At 39.8% G+C, this 26383-nt stretch overlaps 1 protein-coding gene across 1 annotated transcript in view; it reads right to left on the bottom strand.

The window, feature by feature from the left end:
* Positions 1-19395: 19395 nt before the first annotated feature.
* Positions 19396-26383, bottom strand: part of LOC124553868 (plexin domain-containing protein 1) — a 445631-nt gene continuing 438643 nt past the window's right edge. The window contains exon 10 of the mRNA XM_047127869.1: positions 19396-20050. Within this exon, the coding sequence (XP_046983825.1) occupies positions 19982-20050 (69 nt within the window). The 3' untranslated portion in view covers positions 19396-19981. The remainder of the gene's footprint in view (positions 20051-26383) is intronic.

Below are 26383 nucleotides of genomic sequence, written 5' to 3'. Positions count from 1 at the left end.
CAATGGGAGGGAATGTCCATGGTATACAGTCACTGTAAAAAAGAGAGATTACTGCATAATAGGTGTAAAACAAAGCATAGGGGTACAGATAGAGAGACGCTGAATGAAACACGTTTGGCTGTCAAGAGAGCAATGCATGATGCCTTCAATGACCATATTAGCAGAATATTGTCGAATAACATTTCACAAAACCCCAAGAAATTCTGGTCGTATGTAAAGGCTATTAGTGGCACAAAAGTAAGTGTCCAGTCCCGGGCGAATGAGACAGGAACTGAAATTGATGGTAGCAAAGCAAAAGCCGAAATGCTTAACTCAGTTTTCAAATGTTCCTTTACATAGTAAACCCAGGAGAACTGCCCCAACTTTGAAGGAAATAAGTATTTGTGTCGGGGGCCTCGAGAAACAGCTGCAATTGTTAAAATTTAACAAGGCTTCAGGCCCCAATGGAATCCCTGGCACATTCTATACCGAATCTGTGGCTGAGTTAGCCCCTCTTCTGACTATAATCCATCACAGATCCCTCAAACAAAAAAACGTGCCTCTTCTTGGAAAAAGGCACAGCACACGCCCATCTAAAAGAAGGGCGGTAGAAATGATCCGCAAAAAAAAAAAAAAACATCTAATATGCTTGACATTGATTTGTTGTAGACTCTTAGAACATATTCTGAGCTCAAACTTAATGATGTATCTTGAATAAAATTACCTCCTCAACGCCAATCATGTGATACCCAAGTCGCTCGTGACATACTGAAAGCTTTGGATCAAGGCAATCAGCTGGATGCAGTGTCTCTCGATTTCCGAAAAGCATTTGAGTCAGTACAGCACCTATGCTTATTGTCAAAAGTATGGTCATATGGGGTATCAAATGGCATTTGCAACTGAATCAAGGACTTTTTGGTTGGGAGAACACAGCATGATATCTTGGATGGTGATGCAGAAGTAACTTCAGGTGTGCATAATGACCTCGTGGACAATATTAATACTAAAATTGGGCTTCTTGCAGATGATCCAGTTATCAATTATAAAGTACTATGTAAAAGAAACTGCATAAATATTCAGTCAGATACTGTTAAGATTTCAGCATGGAGCACAGATTGGCAACTTGCTCTAAATGCTCAGGAACGTAAGATTTTGCCCTTCGCAAAATGGCAAAATGTAGCATCCTATGACTATGACAGCAATGAGTCACTGTTGGAAATCGGCCAACTCATATAAATACCTGGATGTAACGCACTGTAGGGATTTGAAATGGAATGATCACATAGATTCAATCATGTGTAAACCAGGTGGTAGACTTTGGTTTACTGGTAGAATACTGGGGAAGCACGATAAATCTACAAAGGAGATTTCTTACAAATGACTGGTGTGGCCAGTTCTAGAATACTACTCAAGTGTGTGGGACCCATACCAAATAGGACTAACCAGGGCTGCTGAACGTATACAGAGAAGGGCAGCATGGATGATCACAGGTTTGTTTAATCCATGGGAGAGTGTCACAGAGCTACTGAAGAAACTGAACTGACAGACTCTTGCAGACAGATATAATCTATTCCACAAAAGTTATTAACAAAGTTTCAAAAACTGGCTTTAAATGATTACTTTAGGGATATACTACAACACCCTCTGTATCACTCATATTGGGATTGTGAGGGTAAGATTAAATTAATTACTGCACACACACAGAGGCATTCAAACAATCATTCTTCCCACACTCCATATGTGAATGGAACAGGAAGAAACCGTAATAACTGGTACAATGGGATGTACCCACTGCCATGCATGTCATGGTGGTTTGCAGAGTATAGGTGTAGATGCAGATGCAGGTGATGTCGTGCTGGTAGAAAAAGTGCTCGTGTCTGTCGTCTGCTCCCATAGCCCATCGATGCCCAATTTTGCCGCACTGCTTAACAGGTGTGTTCATCAAACATTCCACAGTTGAAGTGCTTATTTTAAAAAGAATGTTCAAATGTGTGTGAAATCTTATGGGACTTAACTGCTAAGGTCATCAGCCCCTAAGCTTACACACTACTTAACCTAAATTATCCTAAGGACAGACACACACACCCGTGCCCGAGGGAGGACTCGAACCTCCGCCGGGACCAGCCGCACGGTCCATGACTGCAGTGCCTTAGACCGCTCGGCTAATCCCGCGCGGTGGGGTTATTTCAATAGTGGTACAAGTCCATTTTTGTTGATTTTGACATACAGAGTGCTAAAGTCTGAAAAATCTGCAGTAGAGATACCAGAAATATTCAAGCATATGGCTTCTTGCTAGAGATGAACCTTTCTTTCTGTTTGTTTGGATCATTAATTTCAGAAGCATTATAGGCAGAAAAGTGGAGGTAATGTACTTGTACCACTATTGAAATAAGCCCTTCATTTGTTTCTGTGGTTATTTTACACAATGTTGTTAGTCTATTGGCACTGACAACTCTAAGAAAACGTCATTGCTCTCGGTTGTTAAGTGAAGGCCGTTGGCCACTGCATCGTTGGTGGTGAGAGGTAATGCTTGAAATTTGGTATTCTCGCACACATTTGGTACCTTGGATGTCAGGATATTGAATTCCCTATGATTTCATACACTATGTGATCAACAGTATCTGGACACCTGGCTGAAGCTGACTTACAAGTTCGTGGCGTCTTTCCACCCATAATGCTGGAAATCAATATGATGTTGGCCCACCCTTAGCCTTGATGACAGCTCCCACTTTTGCAGGCGTACGTTCAATCAGGTGCTGGAAGGTTTCTTGGGGAATGGCAGTCCATTCTTCTCAGAGTGCTGCACTGAGGAGAGGTGTCGATGTCGGTCGGTGAGGCCTGGCACGAAATCGGCGTTCCGAAACATCCCAATGGTGTTCTACAGGATTCAGGTCAGGACTCTGTGCAGGCCAGTCCATTACAGGGATGTTATTGTCGTGTAACCACTCCGCCACAGGCCGTAAATTGTGAACAGGTGCTCGATCATGTTGAAAGATGCAATCACCATCCCCGAATTGCTCTTCAACAGTGGGAAGCAAGAAGATGCTTAAAACATCAATGTAGGCCTGTCCTGTGATAGTACCACACAAAATAACAGGGGGTGCAAGCCCTCTGCATGAAAACGACCACACTATAACACCACCGCACCTGAATTTTACTGTTGGCACTACACATGCTGACAGATGACGTTCACCAGGCATTCGCCACACCCACACCCTGCCATCGGATCGCCACATTGTGTAGTGTGATTTGTCACTCCACACAATGTTTGTCCACTCTTCGATCATCCAATGTTTACACTCCTTACACCAAGTGAGGCATCGTTTGGCATTTACCGGCATGATGCGTGGCTTACAAGCAGCAACTCGACCATGAAATCCAAGTTTTCTCAGCTCTCGCCTAACTGTCCTAGTACTTGCAGTGGATCCTGATGCAGTTTGAAATTCCTGTGTGATGGACCGTATAGGAATCTGTCTGTTACCGCCCCCGGTAGCTGAGTGGTCAACACAGCAGAAGGTCAATCCTAAGGGCCTGGGTTCGATTCCCGGTTGGGTTGGAGATTTTCTCTGCTTAGGGACTGGGTGTTGTGCTGTCCTAATCATCATCATTTCATCCCCATCAGAGCGCAAGTCGCTGAAGTGGCGTCAAATCGTAAGACTTGCACCCGGCAAACGGTCTACCCGATGGTAGGCCCTAGTCACACGACATTTTTTTTACATTACAACCACCTTCAACTGTCGGCGGTCTCCGTCAGTCAACAGACGAGGTCGGCCTGTACGCTTTTGTGCTGTACGTGTCCCTTCACGTTTCCACTTCACTACAACATCAGAAAGAGTGGACCTAGGGATGTTTAGGAGTGTGGAAACCTTGTGTACAGACATATGACACCCAATCACCTGACCATGTTCAAAGTTCCGCGGAGTGCCCCATTCTGCTTTCTCACAATGTCTAATGGCTACTAAGATCGCTGATATGGAGTACCTGGCAGTAGGTGCCAGCACAATGTAGCTAATGAGAAAAATATCTGTTTTTTTGGGGTGTCCAGATACTTTTGATCACATAGTGCATGTGCGTATTGCTATTCCATGACTTATCACCTATGTCGGAACAAAAACATATTAATTAGAGCAAGTGGTGAAGCTAATATTAAACTTCAGTAATCTGTGATAGTTGCTATCCCTAAAGCATCAAGTTTATTATTATCTGAACAATATATGGCAGTGAAGACTGTAAATGTGCCAAGTGTCCCTGGTATAGCAACAGCTGAACTGTAAAGCCTCTCCAACATTGTCAATGTATGAACTGCTAAAGCTCTTTCTCTGTCTCTCTAACATCTGAGCTGTGAAGTCCCACGGTACCTGTGCATGATGGAATAAAACATATTACAGGTTGTAAGAGAAAAATATTATTTATTAGTATATATACTTTTGATACAATTTCTACACATTGTTAATATATATTTGGTACTTCATAAACTGTGGAAGTAAAGGACCATTGTTAAAAAGCATTGCTATTCTCCTTTTTCTATATCAACCCTATTTTTCTTCCTTCAATAGCAATGACAACTAATTCAGGGACATATTTGCATTGGGATTAGCTGGGACTATCATCACAGCAGTTGGTTGATTTTTGGGGAGGGGCCCAAACAGGAGGTCATCAGTCCCATCAGATTAAGCAATGATACTGAAGGAAGTATGCCATGCCCTTTCGAGGGAACCATCCCAGTATTTGTCTGAAGTGATTTAGGGAAATCATGGAAAACCTAACTCAGAATGACTGGCAAAGTGTTTGAGCTGTCATCCTCCCGAATGCGAGTCCAGTGTGCTAACCACTGTGCCACCTCGCTCGGACACGACATCGATGAGACATTGGATGAAATAAGCAAAACTTTCAAAAATATTTAACACTGTGGTAAATACGAAAAAAAAAATGTGAGAAAACCTTAAATTGGGGCACCTACAGAAAACATGCTAAAACAGATGAAAAATTTGTAAAATATGGAACAACGAGAGTACTTACACTACTGGCCATAAAAATTGCTACACCGAGAAGAAATGCAGATGATAAACAGGTATTCATTGGACAAATATATTATACTAGAACCGACATGTGATTACATTTTCACGGAATTTGGGTGGATAGATCTTGAGAAATCAGTACCCAGGACAACCACCTCTGGCCGTAATAACGACCTCGATACACCTGGGCATTGAGTCAAACAGAGCTCGGATGGCGTGTACAGGTACAGCTGCCCGTGCAGCTTCAACACGATACCACAGTTCATCAAGAGTAGTGACTGGCGTATTGTGACGAGCCAGTTGCTCGGCCACCATTGACCAGACGTTTTCAGTTGGTGAGAGATCTGCAGAATGTGCTGGACAGGGCAGCAGTCCACAATTTCCGTATCCAGCAGTCGAACATTTTCTGTATCCGGAAAGGCCCGTACAGGACCTGCAACATGTGGTCATGCATTATCCTGCTGAATCGAATTAATGGTAGAGCCACAGGTTGTAACACATCTGAAATGTAACGTCCACCGTTTTGTTCAAAGTGCCGTCAATGCGAACAAGAGGTAATGGAGACACATAACCGATGGCACCCCATACCATCACGCCAGGTGATACGCCAGTCTGGCAATGACAAATACACGCTTCCAATGTGCGTTCACCGCGATGTCGCCAAACACGGATGCCACCATCGTGATGCTGTAAACAAAACCTGGATTCATCCGAAAAAATGATGTTTTGCCATTCGTGCACCCAGGTTCGTAGTCAAGTACACCATCGCAGGCTCTCCTGTCTGTAATGCAGCGTCAAGGGTAACCACAGCCACGGTCTCCGAGCTGATAGTCCGTGCTGCTGCAAACGTCATCAAACTGTTCGTGCAGATGGTTGTTGTCTTGCAAACGTGCCCATCTGTTGACTCAGGGATCGAGACGTGGCTGCACAATCCGTTACAGCCATGCGGATAAGATGCCCGTCATCTCGACTGCTAGTGATACGAGGCCGTCGGGATCCACCACGGCGTTCCGTATTACCCTCCTGAACCCACCGATCCCATATTGTGCTGACACTCATTGGGTCTTGACCAACACAAGCAGCAATGTTGTGATATGATAAGCCACATTCGCGATAGGCTACAATCCGACCTTTGTCAAAGTCAGGAACGTGATGGTACGCATTTCCCCTTCTTACACGAGGCATCACAACAACGCTTCACCAGGCAACGCCGGTCAACTGCTATTTGTGTATGAGAAATCGGTTGGAAACTTTCCTCATGTCAGCACGTTGTAGATGTCTCCAACCTTGTGTGAATGTTCTGAAAAGCTAATAATATGCATATCACAGCATCTTCTTCCTGTCGGTTAAATTTCACGTCTGTAGCACGTCATCTTCGTGGTGTAGCAATTTTAATGGCCAATACTGTACATAATCTGTTTGGATGTGGCATCTGCTGGTACCTCAAATGATGTAATATTAAACTGTCACTAACAAATAGAACTCAAGTGACATGACTTAATGTGATTCGTTATGAACAAACACACACAGTCTGCTTCTTTCTGTATACCATCCAGCTCTGTCTGACAGAATTACACTGTCATCAGCAAACCTCCGAGAAGTTTGTTCTCTCCCTGAACTTTAATTCCTACTCCAATTTTTTCTTTGGTTTCCTTTACTGCTTGGTCAATGCACAGACTGAATAACATGAGGGATAATCTTACAAACTTGTCTCAGTCCCTTCTCAATCACTATTTCCCTTTCATGCACTTCAGCTGTTTTAACTGCCATCTGGTTTCTGTAGAAGATGTAAATAGCTTCTCACTCTGTATTTGGCCCTTGGTGTCTTCATAATTTGAAAGAGAGTATTCCAGTCGACATTGTCAAAAGGTTTCTCTAAGTCTACAAATACTGTAAATGTAGGTTTGCCTGTCCTTAACCTATCTTCTAAGATAAGTCATAGCATCATATTGCCTTGCATGTTCCTACATGTCTCCAGAATCCAAACCAATCTTTCCCAAGGTTGGCTTCTACCAGTTCTCCATTCTTCTGTATAGAATTCGTGTTAGTATTTTGCAACCATGACTTATTAAACAGACAGCTTGGTAATATTCACACCTGTCAGCAACTATTTTCTATTGAATTGGGGTTATTACATCCTTCTTTAAGTCTGAGGGTGTTTCACCTGTCTCGTAGGGTAAATCTACCTAACTCCATAATATTTTATTTCACAAAGCAGACACATTCTTTTTTCTTAAGTAAGATAGGCCTCCTTCCAACTGTCCTCAAAAAAATGGCAGGAACGTCTTCAATTGGGAAAACATTCTGGACGGGAATAAATGCCATGTGACGTACAGGTGGTTCATTGTTTGTTGCATGGAGGGAAATGATGATGATGATGATGATGATTGGTTTGTGGGTCGCTCAACTGCGCAGTTATCAGTGCCCTTACAAATTTTCAACCTTTGCTCAGTCCAATCTCGTCACTTTCATGAATGATTATGAAATGATGAGGACACACAAACACCCTGTCATCTCAAGGCAGGTGAAAATTCCTGACCCCACTGGGAATCAAAGCCGGGACCCCATGCTTCGGAAGCAAGAACACGACCACGAGAAGCGGACATGGACGTGGAGGGAAATGCGTTGTTTGCTGCACTGATACTGTAATACAAGTTCACTAAGATATGTAGTTCAAGTAATTGGTCAAACACTTATATGCATTTGCATTAGCCATGAACCACACTTATCATCATAGTTGGATTTAAATGCCTTATTATTGAATCATTCACTTAGGAAAATGACAACATTCTTAAGTTTCAGCCCATTTCGGAAATAATTGCTCCATCCCTAAGCAAATGTACGAAGAATGGCAAGCCAGAAATGCGTTATGTCAGCAACAAAAGACAGTCAAATTCAACTGATGATGTTTGTGGAACACATCAGAAGGTTTTAGAAGAAAAGTGGTCAGTATACAAAGCTGCTAGATGTTTCTCCAGTCCATGGAGTACTTCAAAAGACAATGTAGAACTGCAACACTTCTACGTGCTCGCGCGATCCCTACACGATATTAGGCAGGTGCCTCAGTTTCTTTAGCTCTTCAGTGTATATGCAACACTGACATATGAGGAGAATGTTTTGTACTTAACAGCACTCAGGAATCTTTGAAAGAGATTTTTTTTTCCCCTGAGAAGTGCATCATTCTCAGCTTCATGCCTACTTTTTAAGGCATTTGTTCCTCATATAACAAAGGAAAAGATGTATGATGACAGAAAGCTACATGCAGAGGACGAAACTGTGATTTACCAACATGTCGCATTTTCCTCATGCTGTATAGACAGTAGTACTCTATAAAATTATTATTCAAAACTCAGAATGCAATTTACGCACGCTAAAGTATGTATTCAGTCATTCTTATAAACAACTTTTGCACAGAATTTATCTAATTTTTTGGATAAAGCAGGCATAGTAGAACCGTTGTTTGTCATCAGATGTTCACATTTTATACTCTTCAAGGTTTTTTTGTAATTTTGAACGATATATTTTCAAACAAAGCCTTACCTATCCCTTCATTAATTTGGATTTTATATTACAACAGCTTAGAAAATTCACTTTCTTGAAGACATCATTGTTGTTGTTGTTGTTGTCTTCAGTCCTGAGACAGGTTTGATGCAGCTCTCCATGCTACTCTATCCTGTGCAAGCTTCTTCATCTCCCAGTACCTACTGCATCCTACATCCTTCCGAATCTCATTAGCGTATTCACCTCTTGGTCTCACTCTACGACTTTTACCCTCCACGCTGCCCTCCAATGCTAAATTTGTGATCCCTTGATGCCTCAGAACATGTCCTACCAACCGATCCCTTCTTCTAGTCAAGTTGTGCCACAAACTTCTCTTCTCCCCAATCCTATTCAGTACCTCCTCATTAGTTATGTGATCTACCCATCTAATCTTTAGCATTCTTCTGTAGCACCAAATTTCGAAAGCTTCTATTCTCGTCTTGCCTAAACTATTTATCGTCCTCATGTTTCACTTCCATACATGGCTACACTCCATACGAATACTTTCAGAAACAACTTCCCGACACTTAAATCAATACTCGATGTTAACAAATTTCTCTTCTTCAGGAACGCTTTCCTTGCCATTGCCAGTCTACATTTTATATCCTCTCTACTTCGACCATCATCAGTTATTTTGCTCCCCAAATAGCAAAACTCCTTTACTACTTTATGTGCCTCATTTCCTAATCTAATTCCCTCAGCATCACCCGATTTAATTGACTACATTCCATTATCCTCGTTTTGCTTTTGTTGATGTTCATCTTATATTCTCCTTACAAGACGCTGTCCATTCCGTTCAGCTGCTCTTCCAAGTGCTTTGCTCTCTCCGACAGAATTACAATGTCATCGGCGAACCTCAAAGTTTTTATTTCTTCTCCATGGATTTTAATACCTACTCCGAATTTTTCTTTTGTTTCCTTTACTGCTCGCTCAATATACAGATTGAATAGCATCGGGGAGAGGCTACAACCCTGTCTCACTCCCTTCCCAATCACTGCTTCCCTTTCATGTCCCTCGACTGTAATAACTGCCATCTGGTTTCTGTACAAATTGTAAATAGCCTTTCGCTCCCTGTATTTTACCGCTGCCACCTTCAAAATTTGAAAGAGAGTATTCCAGTCAACATTGTCAAAAGCTTTCTCTAAGTCTGCAAGTGCTAGAAACATAGGTTTGCCTTTCCTTAATCTAGCTTCTAAGATAAAGACATCGTTATGACAATCATTATTTCTCAGATATTGAAAACAACAGTTCACCAGTTTCTAGCATAGGGACCAATTAGTGAAAAAACATTTGTATTTATATGAAAAAGTTATAACACTTTCAGAAGAATAGAACTGGTCCTGCTTATATTGCTTCATATTAACCAAAGTGCGATCATATGTTTGCCTTTCATAGAACACTACTTCAGCAGAGCACATCTTGCACGATTGGGATATTTCATGGCTCCCTAAAAAACATTCCCACCAATACTTAACAGTGAATTTTTTCTCCACACTGTTTAGTTCACAGATGTATTGTCCTGAACATCCCAACTTTCTTGAGTCAATTGGTTTCCAGTGATGATGTGCGCTGCTTGTGAATGTCGAGAAAACATCTATTACATCAAGTCACAAAATTTAGGTTTTCTTCATACATTTGTAGATTGATGTTAATAATAGCGGTGAAAGCATTCCTTCGTGTCATTCACATGACCATTTATTTGATGTTTTAATGAACCATGCTGCTGTTGTAGCTTCTTGTCCCCCTCTCAGTACCTATTAACTCCATCCCAGAATTGTGCTGTGGTTCTAAAATGTACGAGCTGCTAACTTTTTCATTTTACTAAATTCACTCACTCTTATTGTATCTATGGCTAGTTTAGGAGCTAGCTTTAAGTTAATGTTTTTTCTCAGAATTGTAAAGTTACTTTATATGATGACAATCCACAACTGCTGTGGAAGTGAATGTGTTTAATATTTTCTAGAGTTATTATGGTAACGTGATAATACTGATGCTTTGATGTATTAAAGGAAGTACTAAATTGTTCTGAATGGACGTTTTTTTGGGATTAAGAATATAATTCTGCATGAGAAAAATTTTATCAGATACAGTTACAAATGATTTGCACATACTCTTAACGGCCACATGTCTGAAGTAATGTGCTGTATACGCAAAGTCCAACAGTTCACTGTATTTATTTCTATATTACAGCTCATAAACTTGTCCACTGGAACTGTCACTAGTGAAATGATATGCAATGACCTGTTTCCACCATGCAGCTATACCACCTGACATTTGTTGTTATGCCTGAAAGATATGGAAGTGCTACCTTTCCGAAGAATGAACCTGTAGAGACATCTTGTACTTAGTAATTCAAGCAGTATAGTCCGGGAACATAATTCTGTCTGGGGAGAAATAATGTACAAGGTTCACTACTATTCCTCATAAGTAAATGATCGTCTGTCTAGTATGCAACAGTTAGAGTTAGTTCTTTTTCCAGTATTGTAACCAATCAAACTATACATACAGATATAGAAAAAATTCCCCCTAAGTTAAGTCTTTCCGCTCCCGGGATTGGAATGACTCCTTACCCTCTCCCTTAAAACCCACTTCCTTTCGTCTTCCCCTCTCCTTCCCTCTTTCCTGATGAGGCAACAGTTTGTTGCGAAAGCTTGAATTTTGTGTGTATGTTTGTGTGTCTATCGACCTGCCAACGCTTTCGTTCGGTAAGTCACCTCATCTTTGTTTTTATATATAATTTTTCCCATGTGGAATGTTTCCTTCTATTATATATATATATATATATATATATATATATATATATATATATATATATATATATATATATATATAATGAAGGAAACATTCCACGTGGGAAAAAATATATATAAAAACAAAGATGAGGTGACTTACCGAACGAAAGCGCTGGCAGGTCGATAGACACACAAACATACACACAAAATTCAAGCTTTCGCAACAAACTGTTGCCTCATCAGGAAAGAGGGAAGGAGAGGGGAAGACGAAAGGAAGTGGGTTTTAAGGGAGAGGGTAAGGAGTATATATATATATATATATATATATATATATATATATATATATATAATGTGTGTGTGTGTGTGTGTGTGTGTGTGTGTGTGTGTGGGGGGGGGGGGGGGGGGGGAGGAGGATTGTAATGTCTCAGAAGCAAAACAGATATTCTGGGGATGTTTTCTCAATGCTCATTGAAAGCATTGGATAAACTGATTAACTACAAAGATATAACCCTTGCTACCAAATTTCAGCTGTGACCGAGTTACAACTAGCTTTCGTTTAAGGTGTGAAGTCAGTAATGCCAAATAACTCATTTTTTCTTTTTGAAACTGATATTTGCTTTTGTTGCTTTTTAACAGTTTCTTAGTTTCACTTCAGTTGCACCTTATGTTGTCACTATACACCAAAAACTGAAAAGCATGCTAAAAAAGACAACTGTGGACCATCTAGCAGTTGTAAAATACAATTGGTGGCTCCTTTGTTGTTTAAATCACGACACACCAGGTGGTCCTTGTGTTGCCTTCTTTGAGTCTTTCTCAGAGTATGGGGGAAAATTGTGGACACGGCATTAGTTGCCTCTTGCCATGAAGACGACTTTTTTCCACAGGTTATAAGGAAAATGTTTTCGTTAGGAGTAAAAAGTCATTTTTATTTTCAAGCAAGTTGTATGGTAAATAAGGAATTCCAATATTACAGACTAAAACCACACATTAGGAAAAGGAATTTAAACCACAATATTATTCTTTAAGAATCAAGTTTTTCGAGATCACTAGTAATTCTTTTTATTACTATTAGCTGTCATCATTGGATCTTAACACTATTAGATGTATATGCTTTTTACAATACTGAAACATACAATAATTAAAACATACTGCACTCATGTCCCAGCAAACACTGGGACATCAGCGCATGTAGGTTTTGTGTGGTATTTTATTTGTGACATGCTGGTGTTCCCTGCCACGTTTTATTATAATCTGACAACTTTCAATGTGTAAAAGACATGTACATCTAATAATGTTACAAGATCCAATGATGACTGTCGATCTGTCAAAACTGATAATAGTAATAAAAAGAAATACTAGCATGTATTGAACTACAATGTTGATGACTCCATTAAACATACAAACATTTTGTTACTACATGCAAACCAAGAACGTAATTGTGGCAGACAAATAGGCACTAGCTTCTCATTTTCTATAAGAACCATAGGTTTTAGTCACACTCAAATTCTTTGCCCAACTTTCTTTCTCTTTTTTTTCCAAAGATGTATGAAAGCATCACTATGTCACTTACAGTATAAAAACAGTTTCTATGGTCGAAATCTGAGCCAATAAGTTGAGACAATTTGTTTGGACACAAAAAGCTAGGAACTTACAAAATGAGGTCATATGGTCTGTATCACTGTACTCAATCCAAAACCATTTACTCAGCTGGAGTGCGCACACAATGTTGGTGACTCTTCCACTTTGTGCTACTGTTGGCAGTTAATTTCCATTGGATGTAGTCAATTGGGTGACGGTATAATGTAGCCAGGGAGAAACAATGAATCTAAATTACTTGTTTTGGTGGAAAATATGAATTGGTTACCTTTGTTTTTAAAAGAATAGTGCAAAACGGACAACTGCTGTTGTGTCTACAATAGATTATAATGTTGGTTTCTAGATATTTTATTTCTTTCTTTTATATGTTTCTCAGAATATGACCCGATTTCTTGGGATATTGTTTTATATTTCAATAGTTTGTTTGTGAGTTGACAAAGATAATGAATGCGAGTGGAGGAAAACTGTGGTGATGAACTGATCTGTAGGTAGCCTGAGGTCAACATTAGTGTGTAATGTTACAGTTTGATTGTGATTTGGTGAAGCCAACAAATGTGACCAGAGGAAAAGTTACTGTAGTGATGGACTGATCTGCTGCATAGTCCAGTGATTGTTTCAAATTTTTGGGGGGCGTTTTCAGAATGTCCCAATTTTCGAGGTAGCGGTTACACTGGGACGTAAGGAAGCAGTTTAAATTTTATGGAATATTCTGTTTTATGTGACAGCATTGTACACAATATATTCAATTATGCCACCAGATTATTTCAGACACTTGGCATCATGACAATGTTTATCATCCACCATTTTGTCTAATCACTTAACTCGCAATTTGATGTGTTCCCGTCCCCATCATTCACCACTCAAACACTTTTTAAGTGCAGCACACAAAGGAAATGCCGCAGACACTAGGTACACTTTTAGTCCTTCAATCCGCTAAAATTAAACCATCCCACATGGAGCTACGAGTAGAAGAAAGCTGTGTTATGTAATGATGGAAACTGTAGTTAATCTTTAGCACAAGACTTGGTTCATGAAGTATTAGTAAGCGTTAGCAAGAAACTTGACGAACTACACTACCACTCATTAATTTCAATACTCCCAATAAATGACATCTAGTTCTCTGTAGATAAGGTCTAATACCGTGGGTACAGTAGATGAAGCAAAGGAATAGTACAACAGTTGTATACATGTCATGATTTTTGTTTGTGGTCATTGAGATACAGTACTATCCAACAAACAATGTTGTGTGCATAAACGTTACGTACCTATCTGACATGTTTGTTTACCTATTTGCTGACGGACGCTGCATTTGGTGCCCCTGTGTTGTTCCCTGTAGTGATGTTATGTCCGCAGCGAACGACAAGCATTGCTACAGTACATGACATGTGGTTCCTGCACGTCGGTTCCTTCGTGACACTGAAGTGGGTACATTGCTAGTATGGCTCCAGAAGTTTAGATATCCATAGAAAAATTTGCTGCAACTGTAACACTTAGCCATACAGGTTTATCTATTCACCAAATTGCGAAACAATGGTGTGTGTATGAGAGGGGGGGGGGGGGGGGCAGTACACCCTGCACCACCAGAAGACAACAGACAGCAATATGGACATAGCACGCCCAGGATGATCTCTTAAAACAAGTAAAAGTGAAGATAAATATATTTACCAATAAGAGAAATAGATTCAAAACAGCGCCCTAAATTCATGCAGAATTGGTAAAAATGAACCCATCATCATCTGTTGCACCCGTAAAAAGGAGACAGACTGAAGCCAGCTTGAAAGGATGTGTCGCAGCGAGAAAACCCCTTCTAAGGCCCGTAAATAAACAGAAGAGACTTGAACGGGCTACAAAACATTGTAATCGGACATTGGAAGAGTGGATGAAAGTGTTATTCACCAATTAATTTAAGTTAGAGATTTTTGGAAGCAGAAGGAGAATATTTGTTTGGCGATTTCTGGGGGGAAAGGGTAGTTCAGCAGTGTATTCTACCTACAGTTAAATGTGGTGGAAGTTCTGTTATGGTTTGGGGATGTTTTGCCAGAGACAGAGTTGGCGACATTGTGAAAGTACAAGGATGTATGGATCAGAAGCAGTACCACCGCATACTCCAGTACCATGCAATATGAAGTGGATTGCGCTTAATAGGGAAAGAGTTCACCTTACAACATGATAACGACACAAAACATCGGTCGACATACTGTGCAAACTACATTGCATCAAAGGAAAAACCGAAAGTACCGAATGATGTGGTATGGCCGTCCCAAAGCCCAGACTGTAATGCCATTGAGATGGTCTGGGATGAAGTGAACAGATGTATCAGGGAAGTTAATATATCCAGCAAGGAACATCTCTGGAATATTGTTAAGGATGTGTGGAATCTTATAGAGTCACAATGCCTACAAAAACTAGTTGACAACATGCCTCGAGTTTGTGAAGCAGTCATTAAAACTAAAGGTCGATACTTTTATGAAAGTAAAATAATATAAAATAAAATAATTGTAATTGTATTATATATGTGGAAGTTATTATAGTTATATTTTAAGAGAAATAATGTTTGATTTGTGTTGTGAATCTGAAATACGAGGGTGTATTGAAATTAATGAGTGGCACTGTATTTCTCTGGTATACTGATGCACTTTCAATGATGACCAGAAGTAAACAGAAATGTGTCACACAGAGTTAATACATTTTGTCATTATACTCATTCAAGTATTAAATGCAACGCATCAGGTTTGGTAAGATGTAATACGGAACATAATGAAGGGTGAAGCTATCCTCACTTGAAAGTGTAATGTGGCCATCCACAACTTCGTAGACAAGTCTGCAAATGTTTACGTGACCATTGATAGCAGCATTGTTGCTCAGCTGACTGAGCATGTCTGAATTGTGTGACAGTTCCCAGATAGGTCCATCCCGTCCCTCGGAAGGCCACATCAAACTTGCTCAGTTGGCTGTAGGTACACGAGTGTGTCTCCACAGTATGGTTGCCTGCCTGCTTCACACGTTTGCACCACACTGAGCCTTCTGGCTGTAAGTATTCCCTATTAAAGAATAAACAGATAGCGCTCTGGTAGCTATGCCACTATGCTACCTGTTGGCAGATGATGATGATGATAATTGTTTCATCAGTAACATCTGTTATCCACAGGTGGCACATGCCTTTATCAGATCCAAATCCGATATCTTTCCTTGTTTACAAATGCCACCTCTCCCCCACCTGTGTATTCTGGTTACATTCACTCAACATTGAAAACAATTATTAATAAAATTATTTAATTGGCTAGATAAAAAAATTACTCACCAAGCGGCGGCAGTACACACACATTAAAGACTGTCCTGATTGGCAAGCTTCCGGAGCCAGTGGCTCCTTCAGGCAGAAAGATTGAAAGGGAAGGAAGAAGGGTGAAGGGTGAACGAAAAGGACTTGAGAGGTCTAGGAAAAGGGGTAGATTTTGGGAAAGTCACCCAAAACCGTGGGTCACGTGAGACTTACCGTAAGGTAAGTCGCTGCTTGGTGAGAATATTTTCATCCATCCAGTTAAATAATTCACTCAATATTGAAATACAGTCTAGTATTTTGGGTAAACTGGGCAGCGAATTTGAAATTTTTTATATTAATCTACAGAAAAAGGTGGTTAGACTCACTGAAGGGGTAGTCCCAAGATCAACATGTCAGAAACTGGTTAGAAATAATAAAATTCTTCTGTTTCAATGTATTTACATAGTAGAAAGAAAGATGATGAAACTTACCAAACAAAAGCGCTGGCAGGTCGATAGACACACAAACAAACACAAACATACACACAAAATTCTAGCTTTCGCAACCAATGGTTGCCTCGTCAGGAAAGAGGGAAGGAGAAGGAAAGACAAAAGGATATGGGTTTTAAGGGAGAGGGTAAGGAGTCATTCCAATCCCAGGAGCGGAAAGACTTACCTTAGGGGGAAAAAAGGACAGGTATACACTCGCACACACACACATATCCATCCACACATACACAGATGGATATGTGTGTGTGTGCGAGTGTATACCTGTCCTTTTTTCCCCCTAAGGTAAGTCTTTCCGCTCCCGGGATTGGAATGACTCCTTACCCTCTCCCTTAAAACCCATATCCTTTTGTCTTTCCTTCTCCTTCCCTCTTTCCTGACGAGGCAACCATTGGTTGCGAAAGCTAGAATTTTGTGTGTATGTTTGTGTTTGTTTGTGTGTCTATCGACCTGCCAGCGCTTTTGTTTGGTAAGTTTCATCATCTTTCTTTTTAGATATATTTTTCCCACGTGGAATGTTTTCCTCTATTATATTTACATAGTAGAAAATATGACTATTATAATAGTTTAATTATCAGTAACAATCCCTATAGAACTTTATGGTGCTGCACAGAAAGTGTTACGTGCGAAATGCACCAGTAAAAATGAATTCGAAAGTGTGAATAACTGCAAGATTTGTGACAAGAAAGTGATAAAAGGTGTCCAGTGTAGCAACTGTCAGCACTGGTTCCATGAAAATGCTCCACAGCAAGCCTAAAATTCAAAACTGATCATCATTCATGGTCTTTTCTCACAGTGCTAGTAATGCCTGTGAATGAAAATTTAGAGACTTAATCACTGACAAGAACAAAATATTCAGAGTACTTCAAAGTGATACATTTGCTGGAAATAAAAAATACACTGCTCTGAAAGATAAGTATATAAGTATTTTTGAGATTAAACATTAACCTGTTTGCTGTGTACCAGTTGTCTGTTAGTTTATTTATTATTTTATTTAATTGTCCTGTAAATTAAGTCAGCACTGTGTATAGTAGGCACCTGACCAGCTTTTGAATACTACAAACACTTCTTACACTAAAACACAATTATTGTTCATCGAGAAATAATATCCTATAATAATGTATTACAATTTACATTTGGCACAATTAGCTTCACACTAAAACAATTTTTCTACTCCCAGACAGTACAGGAGCAGTGCTCAACCAGGTAACCTTTTACTGATTATTTGAATTTATACTTTTCATTACTTTGATCTACATCAGTAAAGCATTATACAATTTGATGCTATGCTGTAGTATAGGTTTTTTTTTAATAATGCTGCATTTATGAGCAATAATGACAATACTGAAACTTCCTGGCAGATAAAAACTGTGTGCTGGACCGAGACTCGAACTCGGGACCTTTGCCTTTCGCGGGCAAGTTCTCTACCAACTGAGCTACCCAAGCACGACTCACGCCCCGTCCTCACAGCTTTACTTCTGCCAGTACCTCGTCTCCTACTTTCCAAACTTTCAGCTGTACACATTAGTTTGTTTATTTGTGAGCTGGTTGGTTGGTTGGTTGGTTGGTTTGGGGAAGGAGACCAGACAGCGAGGTCATCGGTCTCATCGGATTAGGGAAGGACGGTGAAGGAAGTCGGCCGTGCCCTTTCAAAGGAACCATCCCGGCATTTGCCTGGAGCGATTTAGGGAAATCACGGAAAACCTAAATCAGGATGGCCGGACGCGGGATTGAACCGTCGTCCTCCCGAATGCGAGTCCAGTGTCTAACCACTGCGCCACCTCGCTCGGTATTTGTGAGCTGTTTTGACAGTAAATGAAAACTAATACATACAGCTAAATGAATTTTCATAAACACTCAAACACTGTAGCTGGTTTCCCAATGCATACATAGATTACTGTATTTGTCTGTTATACAAGATACATCATTTGTTTGGCGTGTACAACAGCAGCGCAAGGATCACAGCGGTGGAATTTTGTTTTGTAATGATTAGATTTTCTAATATGTACGCACCAAGTAGTGTTGAAGTAGGATCCGAACTGAATCTAACCAATTTTTCATTTTCTTCTGGTTGATTAGCACAGAAAGTGAAGATTCAAAAATAAGAACAACTGTCTTACAAAAAATTATGCACTTGATGGAATATTTTCCATGTTTCATGTTCTTTCAATTACTGGAACACACACAGGCGACTGGCTCTGATCGTCAGGAAGCACACACCGGATAATTTAGTTGCAACAAGTTTCATCTCCAGATGTTCAATAGAAATTCGTTGGCACAAACTCCAGGATATTCAGATTACTACCACCAATTCATCGATTGTTCTACGACGATCAAACATGATCGCAACATGGGTTTTTCCAATGTTTTCATATGTTCTGGAAGTCTAGGGTTGTCCCTGTGGTGCTATGCCTTCAACCGACATTTGATCACTCTTGAAACAAAATAACTACTCATAAATCCTCACCTGCTCAAAACTTCCTCCTACCATAACAGGAAACAGAACGTGGTGTTAACACGTTGGTATTTAATGTCAGTCACTGGGAAAAAAAGATCACTGAACATGTGAAGCAGTGATTACAAAAACTGTCATGCTGACTACAATAACATTTCCACACATTGTTACTGCCTGAACTCGTCCAAAATGGTACCTAGTGAAGGCATTTTGGGCCCACCCTCATGTGTGACCACATTTGGAGAAAAACACACAGAAACAAACAAAGGTGACAGAAAAGGCAGCCAATTGCAGGCGTAACAATACATTATAAGGTTTAAAACAACTTTACTATCCATTTTATTCTGCATAAAGAAATATACAAGTGTTTATATACAAACCAGAAAAAATACATGCTTATCAGTATTTCACTTGCCCATTTGGATTATAAAAGTAACAGAAATGCCACTACTGATGGCAGACAACAAAAATTTAAATTTCACACGTCCACTGAAGCGCACAAGCCGCAAAACGCTCAAGCATTTTAAAAAAGTAATAATTAAAACTGTCGGATAAAACTGAGTGCCGGGAATGTAAGCAAACCCAGAGGAGCATCGAGTCTGTCGCTGACAGTGGCGACGGTACACAGCCTTCTGCTAAGAGACACAACAGAAATAAGTTATTCCTCGCCTCGGCTCAAAGTACTTCGGGGTAAATCTGCTTTCCCTTCAAATACACGCTCGCGCTGCAGCACACGCTATCGACCGAGGCAGGTCAGTCCACAATTTATATTCACGACGACTGTCGACTGAGGCGACAGCAGTCGGAGGTGAGATTCGCCAGACAGGTCGGGGGCAGGTGCGGGGGTGTCGGCGCTGTGGCGACTCCCCCGCGTGGCGGGCAGTGCCTCCGCATCCTCACATGTGTATCGTGGCGGCCGTGTAGCGCGCCTCACCCCTCCGCCAGCTCCACTGGCTCGGCCGATACTGCAACAACCATCCAAACATCATCAGTGTAAGGAAACTGATATGGGTATTGCCATGGACTGAGGGACAGTTCTTTGCGGCCTTCTGTTCTGTTCGAGTTGCAATGAAATAGATCACTGCTTATCAAAATTCAACAATAAAATAATTTGTTTTTATAATCTTCATTCTGATGAGTCTACAGTTGTGATGAATTTTTAAATGATTTTGTGATGCCTTTAGCTGACATTTTCTTCATTTGACACACTATTGTACAATTTTGGCCTCAGACCATTTTCACGTATCTGAAACATTACCACTGACAATAGAAAACACTGAAAAAGAGCAGTGTGTTGTTAAAAATATGGCTATAAGTAGCTGTTATCGTAAAAACTTGCTGGACACGTTATTCAAAAGGAAAACAAATAAAAAGACACCTCTTTCCTGTAGATGAAATAACTTTGATCAGAGAGACATGCGGACAACAGGGAAATCAACTTTTTGTATGGCCATATTTAGCTACTGCTTCCAATAAAATTACTTTCAATGTTTCAAGAATACAACTAACTACAGCAACACTAACAATCTACAATCATTATTGAGACATGTACCATGGATGTCTCAATATTTTTTGCTGTCAGGGATATACAAAATTAACTGTAAAGAATGCTCAAAATTTTACTACATTGGACAATCAACAAGGAAACTTTGCACATGGTATTAAGAACACACCTTTGTTGCACTCTTCTTAAGACACCAACCACAGAGTGCTTAATATCAATACAGAACTACAAACATTACATGAGTTACAGAAACACAAAGTCATGGATGTGGTGGAAGAAATTGGACATAGTATTAAATAAATAGAAAGATCTCTGAACTGAAAAATTCCTGGACAACTTTTCACCAGTTGTGCAACAAAGCACTACAGAACTGCAGAACATATAGTTACCCATATAGTTACCATTATGTTCTTTAATAGATATGACTAATGAGAAAGAAATGCAACCATAAAGCAAATCATGAAAGGTTTCACAACATTTTGATGGTTTTCCTTACTGTTTCAACTACTGTGATCAACTTTATATGCAAGATCTTTGTTACAACTATTCAAAAATCAAGAAACAAATGTTTCCGATTTATTTTTATGGGAATTATATGCAGTCATACTTACAACAACACTGAACGATAATTAATATATATAATAATAAAGACCTACCTGGCTTAATTAACAAATTTCTGTAAAATAATTGCAATCTTCCAAGTGCACGTATCTTACAAATGTTGATCTTACTACGAGAGCTTTGCAGGAACTGCTCAAAAATAACTCGTAGTATACTTTATATATCTAAAAACAAAGATGATGTGACTTACCAAACGAAAGCGCTGGCAGGTCGACAGACACACAAACAAACACAAACATACACACAAAATTCAAGCTTTCGCAACAAACTGTTGCCTCATCAGGAAAGAGGGAAGGAGAGGGAAAGACGAAAGGATGTGGGTTTTAAGGGAGAGGGTAAGGAGTCATTCCAATCCCGGGAACGGAAAGACTTACCTTAGGGGGAAAAAAAGGACTGGTATACACTCGCGCGCGCACACACACACACACACACACACACACACACACACACACACACACACACACACACACACACGTCCATCCACACATATACAGACACAAGCAGACATATTTAAAGACAAAGAGTTTGGGCTGCTTGTGTCTGTATATGTGTGGATGGACGTGTGTGTGTGCGCGAGTGTATACCCGTCCTTTTTTCCCCCTAAGGTAAGTCTTTCCACTCCCGGGATTGGAATGACTCCTTACCCTCTCCCTTAAAACCCACATCCTTTCGTCTTTCCCTCTCCTTCCCTCTTTCCTGATGAGGCAACAATTTGTTGCGAAAGCTTGAATTTTGTGTGTATGTTTGTGTTTGTTTGTGTGTCTATCGACCTGCCAGCGCTTTCGTTTGGTAAGTCACATCATCTTTGTTTTTAGATATATTTTTCCCACGTGGAATGTTTCCCTCTATTATATTAATATCTTAGTATACTTTGGAATACGACATTCTTAAGTAAGTGATACTAATGCGTCCAATGCATAACATTCAGTTTTAGATACCTGAAAATGGCCTAAGGCTGAAATTGTAATAGTAAATCAAATAAACAAAAGGTCAGGTGAAGGCATCACAAAATCATTTTAAAATATTTTTACATCTATGTTTATAACTCTAATGACATTACATATTTTCATGCACAAACCAATACAAAAAACCATTCATAATTAGTATTTACACTCAAATGAGATTAATTACTGTGCATATTTCATGTGCTTTTTCCATTAAAACTTTGAAGTTTTTGCTGTTAAAACTGTATTTGAAATACTAATACTGTTGATGTGGTGGTGGTGGTACAATTTATGCTGCTTTGTTAAAAAATACTATCTTCAAAAATATGGTATTACTTGTATTGAAATAAATATCCTTGGTACTTCAAGTTTTGGCTGGAGTCTTACTACAAAGTCTAGCATGTTCATGTGTGTTGATTGAATGTGATTTAAAGTGAAAATTGTGAATAAAACTTTAAATAGTAAAACAAAAATCAGTAACACTTCATTTAATGGCATGTATAGATGTATATAAAACAATGGAAACAATTTTACAGGTAGGATCATCAATCTGTCACAAAACTGTGTCAACAAGGATGAGTACAAAATCAACAACAGAAGATAAATAAAATAACTCTTTAATAATTTGAACTTAAACTCATGAAAATTCTAATACTTTTCCTGTATTTATTCTCCATGTATTATAAAAATTATCCAAATGAGACCACCGAGGTTTACCAAGAATTATTATTGCAATTATTCCAGCAAACATTCACTACCCTCTTATTCATATTTTACATGACTTGTTTTAAGAAATTGTTCTCATTCTCCACCAGAGAAGTTATGTATAAACAAACCCACTGTTTTCACAATTGCATGCTTTGCTAAAACATTTATAAAGGATCAAATCAGGCAATTATTTCAATGTAAAGAAAAGTAAGATCTATGTTACAGGGCCCATATGACGCAAAAGCAGTATTCTTTTATTATTATTTGTTTTGTAAAGTGAGGTGTGTGTGAAACTAACTCTCTTCATCTGTAACTGCACGATATGTTTGGGAGTCAAACATCTTTCTGATCATGCAGATACTGTAGTTAGGCCCCAAAATTAATTCTATGCAGTGTTCAGCTCAGTATGACCTAAAAAGCAATCTCTTTAATACGGCCAATATTTGCAGCCATTCATCCTCAGCTGCAAGTTCAATTCTATGACTGATTTATCACTTCCTTTCAGACCAATATTATTAGCTTCAGTTTGCTGCAGTATTCTTAAGCCTACTCTAAATTTAAATACAATAAATTTCATCGAGGCAGAAAAGCTTCCATCCGACAAACGAACACGGATTTAGAAAGGACTGCTTGTGCAGAACTGAGCTCTATTAACGAACGTCCAAGCATAAAGAGAGTTTCTCAGATATGCGAGTGGCTAAGACTTCTTAAGCAATGCAACCCAACGCGTTGTCCTTGACAGTGCGTGGTGTTGAGAGACAAAGGTGTCATCAGGAGGGGCCCAGGGAAGTGAGGTAAGACTGCTGCTGTTCTCTATAATGATCCATGTATCAAACCAAAAGGTTCCAAAAAGCTGGTATGGAATTGTGATTTTTTTATAGTATCATATCTCACATTCTATTGATCACAGAAATAAGGTATTCAGTGTTTTGGATAGCCCTTGGCGTGGTGACCATTTGTATACATATTGGAAGAATGGGAATACTGTTGGTATCCTACTGCTCAGGGTCAAAACTTAAAAACATTACACACTTCCTCCAGCCCAAGCAAGTGAGCAAATCAGTTGGTTCTTTTGCATCTGGCATTGCCTAGGGCACATCTTAGGTGCCTTATACAAGTGCTGTATGTTCGAGGGCAGTTCCCTGAAGAAACCTATAAAACTGCGGAAAGTACACATTATGGGTTTGAGAACTTCAATAATATTTATTCACAGCAAATCATTGAAATTTTTACCAAATTTCCTCAAGATGATACTCTCAGAGAATTTGGCAACATTTCTGATATCATTATCCATTACTGAGATCCACAGGTTCCAAGTTACCATACTTAAGCACATAATATCTGGTCTGATGTGTAAATGTAATTCTGACAGGTTTAGTGAACACATTGCAGGGGTTCTAGGGTCATCCCAAGGGTTCCGTGGTCACCAGTCAACATTTTTTCCATCGATAAAACTTTGTCACATGCTCTATCTGTAAAGTCTGAACTTTACACCTGTATAGGCTGTCTGGGCCTGGAAATTATTTGATGGTAACACCTAGTGGCGTAAGCACCTTACAAAAAATTATTTTTGTCATACAAAATTCTTTGTGCTTCCCAATAAAACACCACATTTTTTGGTATACTGTACGTGTAGCCTAAAAGTGTTCCACATTTTTATATAAAGCAATGTAAAGTGAACAGTTTGAGTTGAGGTTATGTTGTGTGCATTTATTTCTTGTTTATGTGTGTCCAAGTATGTAAATCTATCGAAGGGTATATATAAATTTAAAACTTTACGGACCTACAGAAGGTCCTTTACGTAAGGAGTGCACCCTGATGTAGCAGAGGAAAAATTCTCCTGTCTCAGCAGTATAAAGGTAAATGTGTTCCTCTTTAAAACATTCCGACACAGAAGGGAGGAATCTGCTGCCTCAATCCTCATTCTGTCTTCATCAACACAAAAATTTTGCTGTGCAAATATATCACACTATTTTGTGCTATTTGAGTAATAGAGAGAGTGCCAGTGGAGGGGGCAGGGGGAGTGAGGGAGAGAGGGGGGGAGGTAGAGAGAGAGAGAGAGAGAGAGAGAGAGAGAGAGAGAGAGAGAGAGAGAGAGAGGGAGAGAGAGAGAGGGGGGGAGGTAGAGAGAGAGAGAGAGAGAGAGAGAGAGAGAGAGAGAGAGAGGGAGAGAGAGAGAGGGGGGCTACGAAAGAGAGTGAGAGGGATAGAGATATAAGCAGAGCGAACAGAGGAGAAAGGTAAATGAAAAATACAGATGAGTGGAGTCCATGCATCGGTACATAGCTTTGGTTGTGTCGACATTCCTAGAATGGCAAACTTTAAGACATAGGTACAGGGGAGGGTGAATTTTGGACTGAAATTGCATACATGTGGATATACAGGAAGAAATAAATTGGACACCCCCCACCCCACCCCGAATTTTTGAACTGCTAACATATGGTGGAGACAGTACCCATGCGATATACTGTACATCAATGTGATAAAATGGATAGAGTGGGGGAAAAAGACGGTGGCAGTGCGAGGGAGGTGCTGGATATGAAGGCTTAGCATGCGAAACTTTTTGGTGAGAAAGGCAGAATAAGGACTGAAGCAGCTAGTTCCCACTTTTCTGTCAATGTTTTAAAGAAGAATATATTCATCTTTATAGTGCTTCAATTGGAGCATTTTTCTGCCTGGGCATAAGTGATCTGACAGATAAGATGAACAGCTATCTGTGACTGTTTGCTGATGATGCTTTGGTGTACAGGAAAAAGAGTTGTCATTGAGTGAACGTAGGAGGTTTCGCAAACACTTAGGCAGTTTTTTTTTTTATTTGGAGTGATGATGGCAGCTTGCTCTAAGCATGGGAAAATTTAAGTTTATGCAGATTAGCAGGAAAAACAGTCCTGCAATGTTCACATACAGTATCGGTGGTATGTCGTTTGATGCAGTCACGCAACAATGTCTAGAACTATGAAACAGAGCGAGCATATAAGGTCGGCTGCAGGAAAGGTGAATGGTTCACTTGTGGCTCATCTATAAAGGAGACTGTGTATAGAACAATAATGAAACCCATACTTGAGTAGTGCTCTAGTCTTCGAGATCTCCACCAGGTCAGAGTAAAGGAAGACATCTAAGCAATTCAGAAGTGTGCTCCTAGATTTACGACCATTAGATTCGATCTACAAATGAGCATTATGCAGATGGTTCAGGAATTCAAATGACAACCCAGGGAGGAAAGAAGACTTTTTTTTTTTTTTTTGCAAAACGCTGTTGAGAAGATTTAGGGAGCTGGCATTAGTAGCTCACTGCAGAATGATTCTACTGCCACAAATCTACACCCTGCGTAAGGACCACAAAGACAAGCTAAGAGGTTCGCATGGACACACAGAGACAGTTCCCCAACCTCGTTCCATTTACGAGTGGAACATGAAAGGGAATCATTAGCAGTGGTACCAACTACTGCCCGCCACACATTGTCGATGGCCTGCAGAGTACATATCTAGGTCTATATTTTTTCAAATGTTCAAATGTGCGTG

Source organism: Schistocerca americana, chromosome 11 (genome assembly GCF_021461395.2).
Source record: "Schistocerca americana isolate TAMUIC-IGC-003095 chromosome 11, iqSchAmer2.1, whole genome shotgun sequence".
Classification (NCBI taxonomy): Eukaryota; Metazoa; Arthropoda; class Insecta; order Orthoptera; family Acrididae; genus Schistocerca; species Schistocerca americana.
Note: the sequence above shows the minus strand (reverse complement) of the source record. Positions and strands in the feature narration are given on the sequence as shown.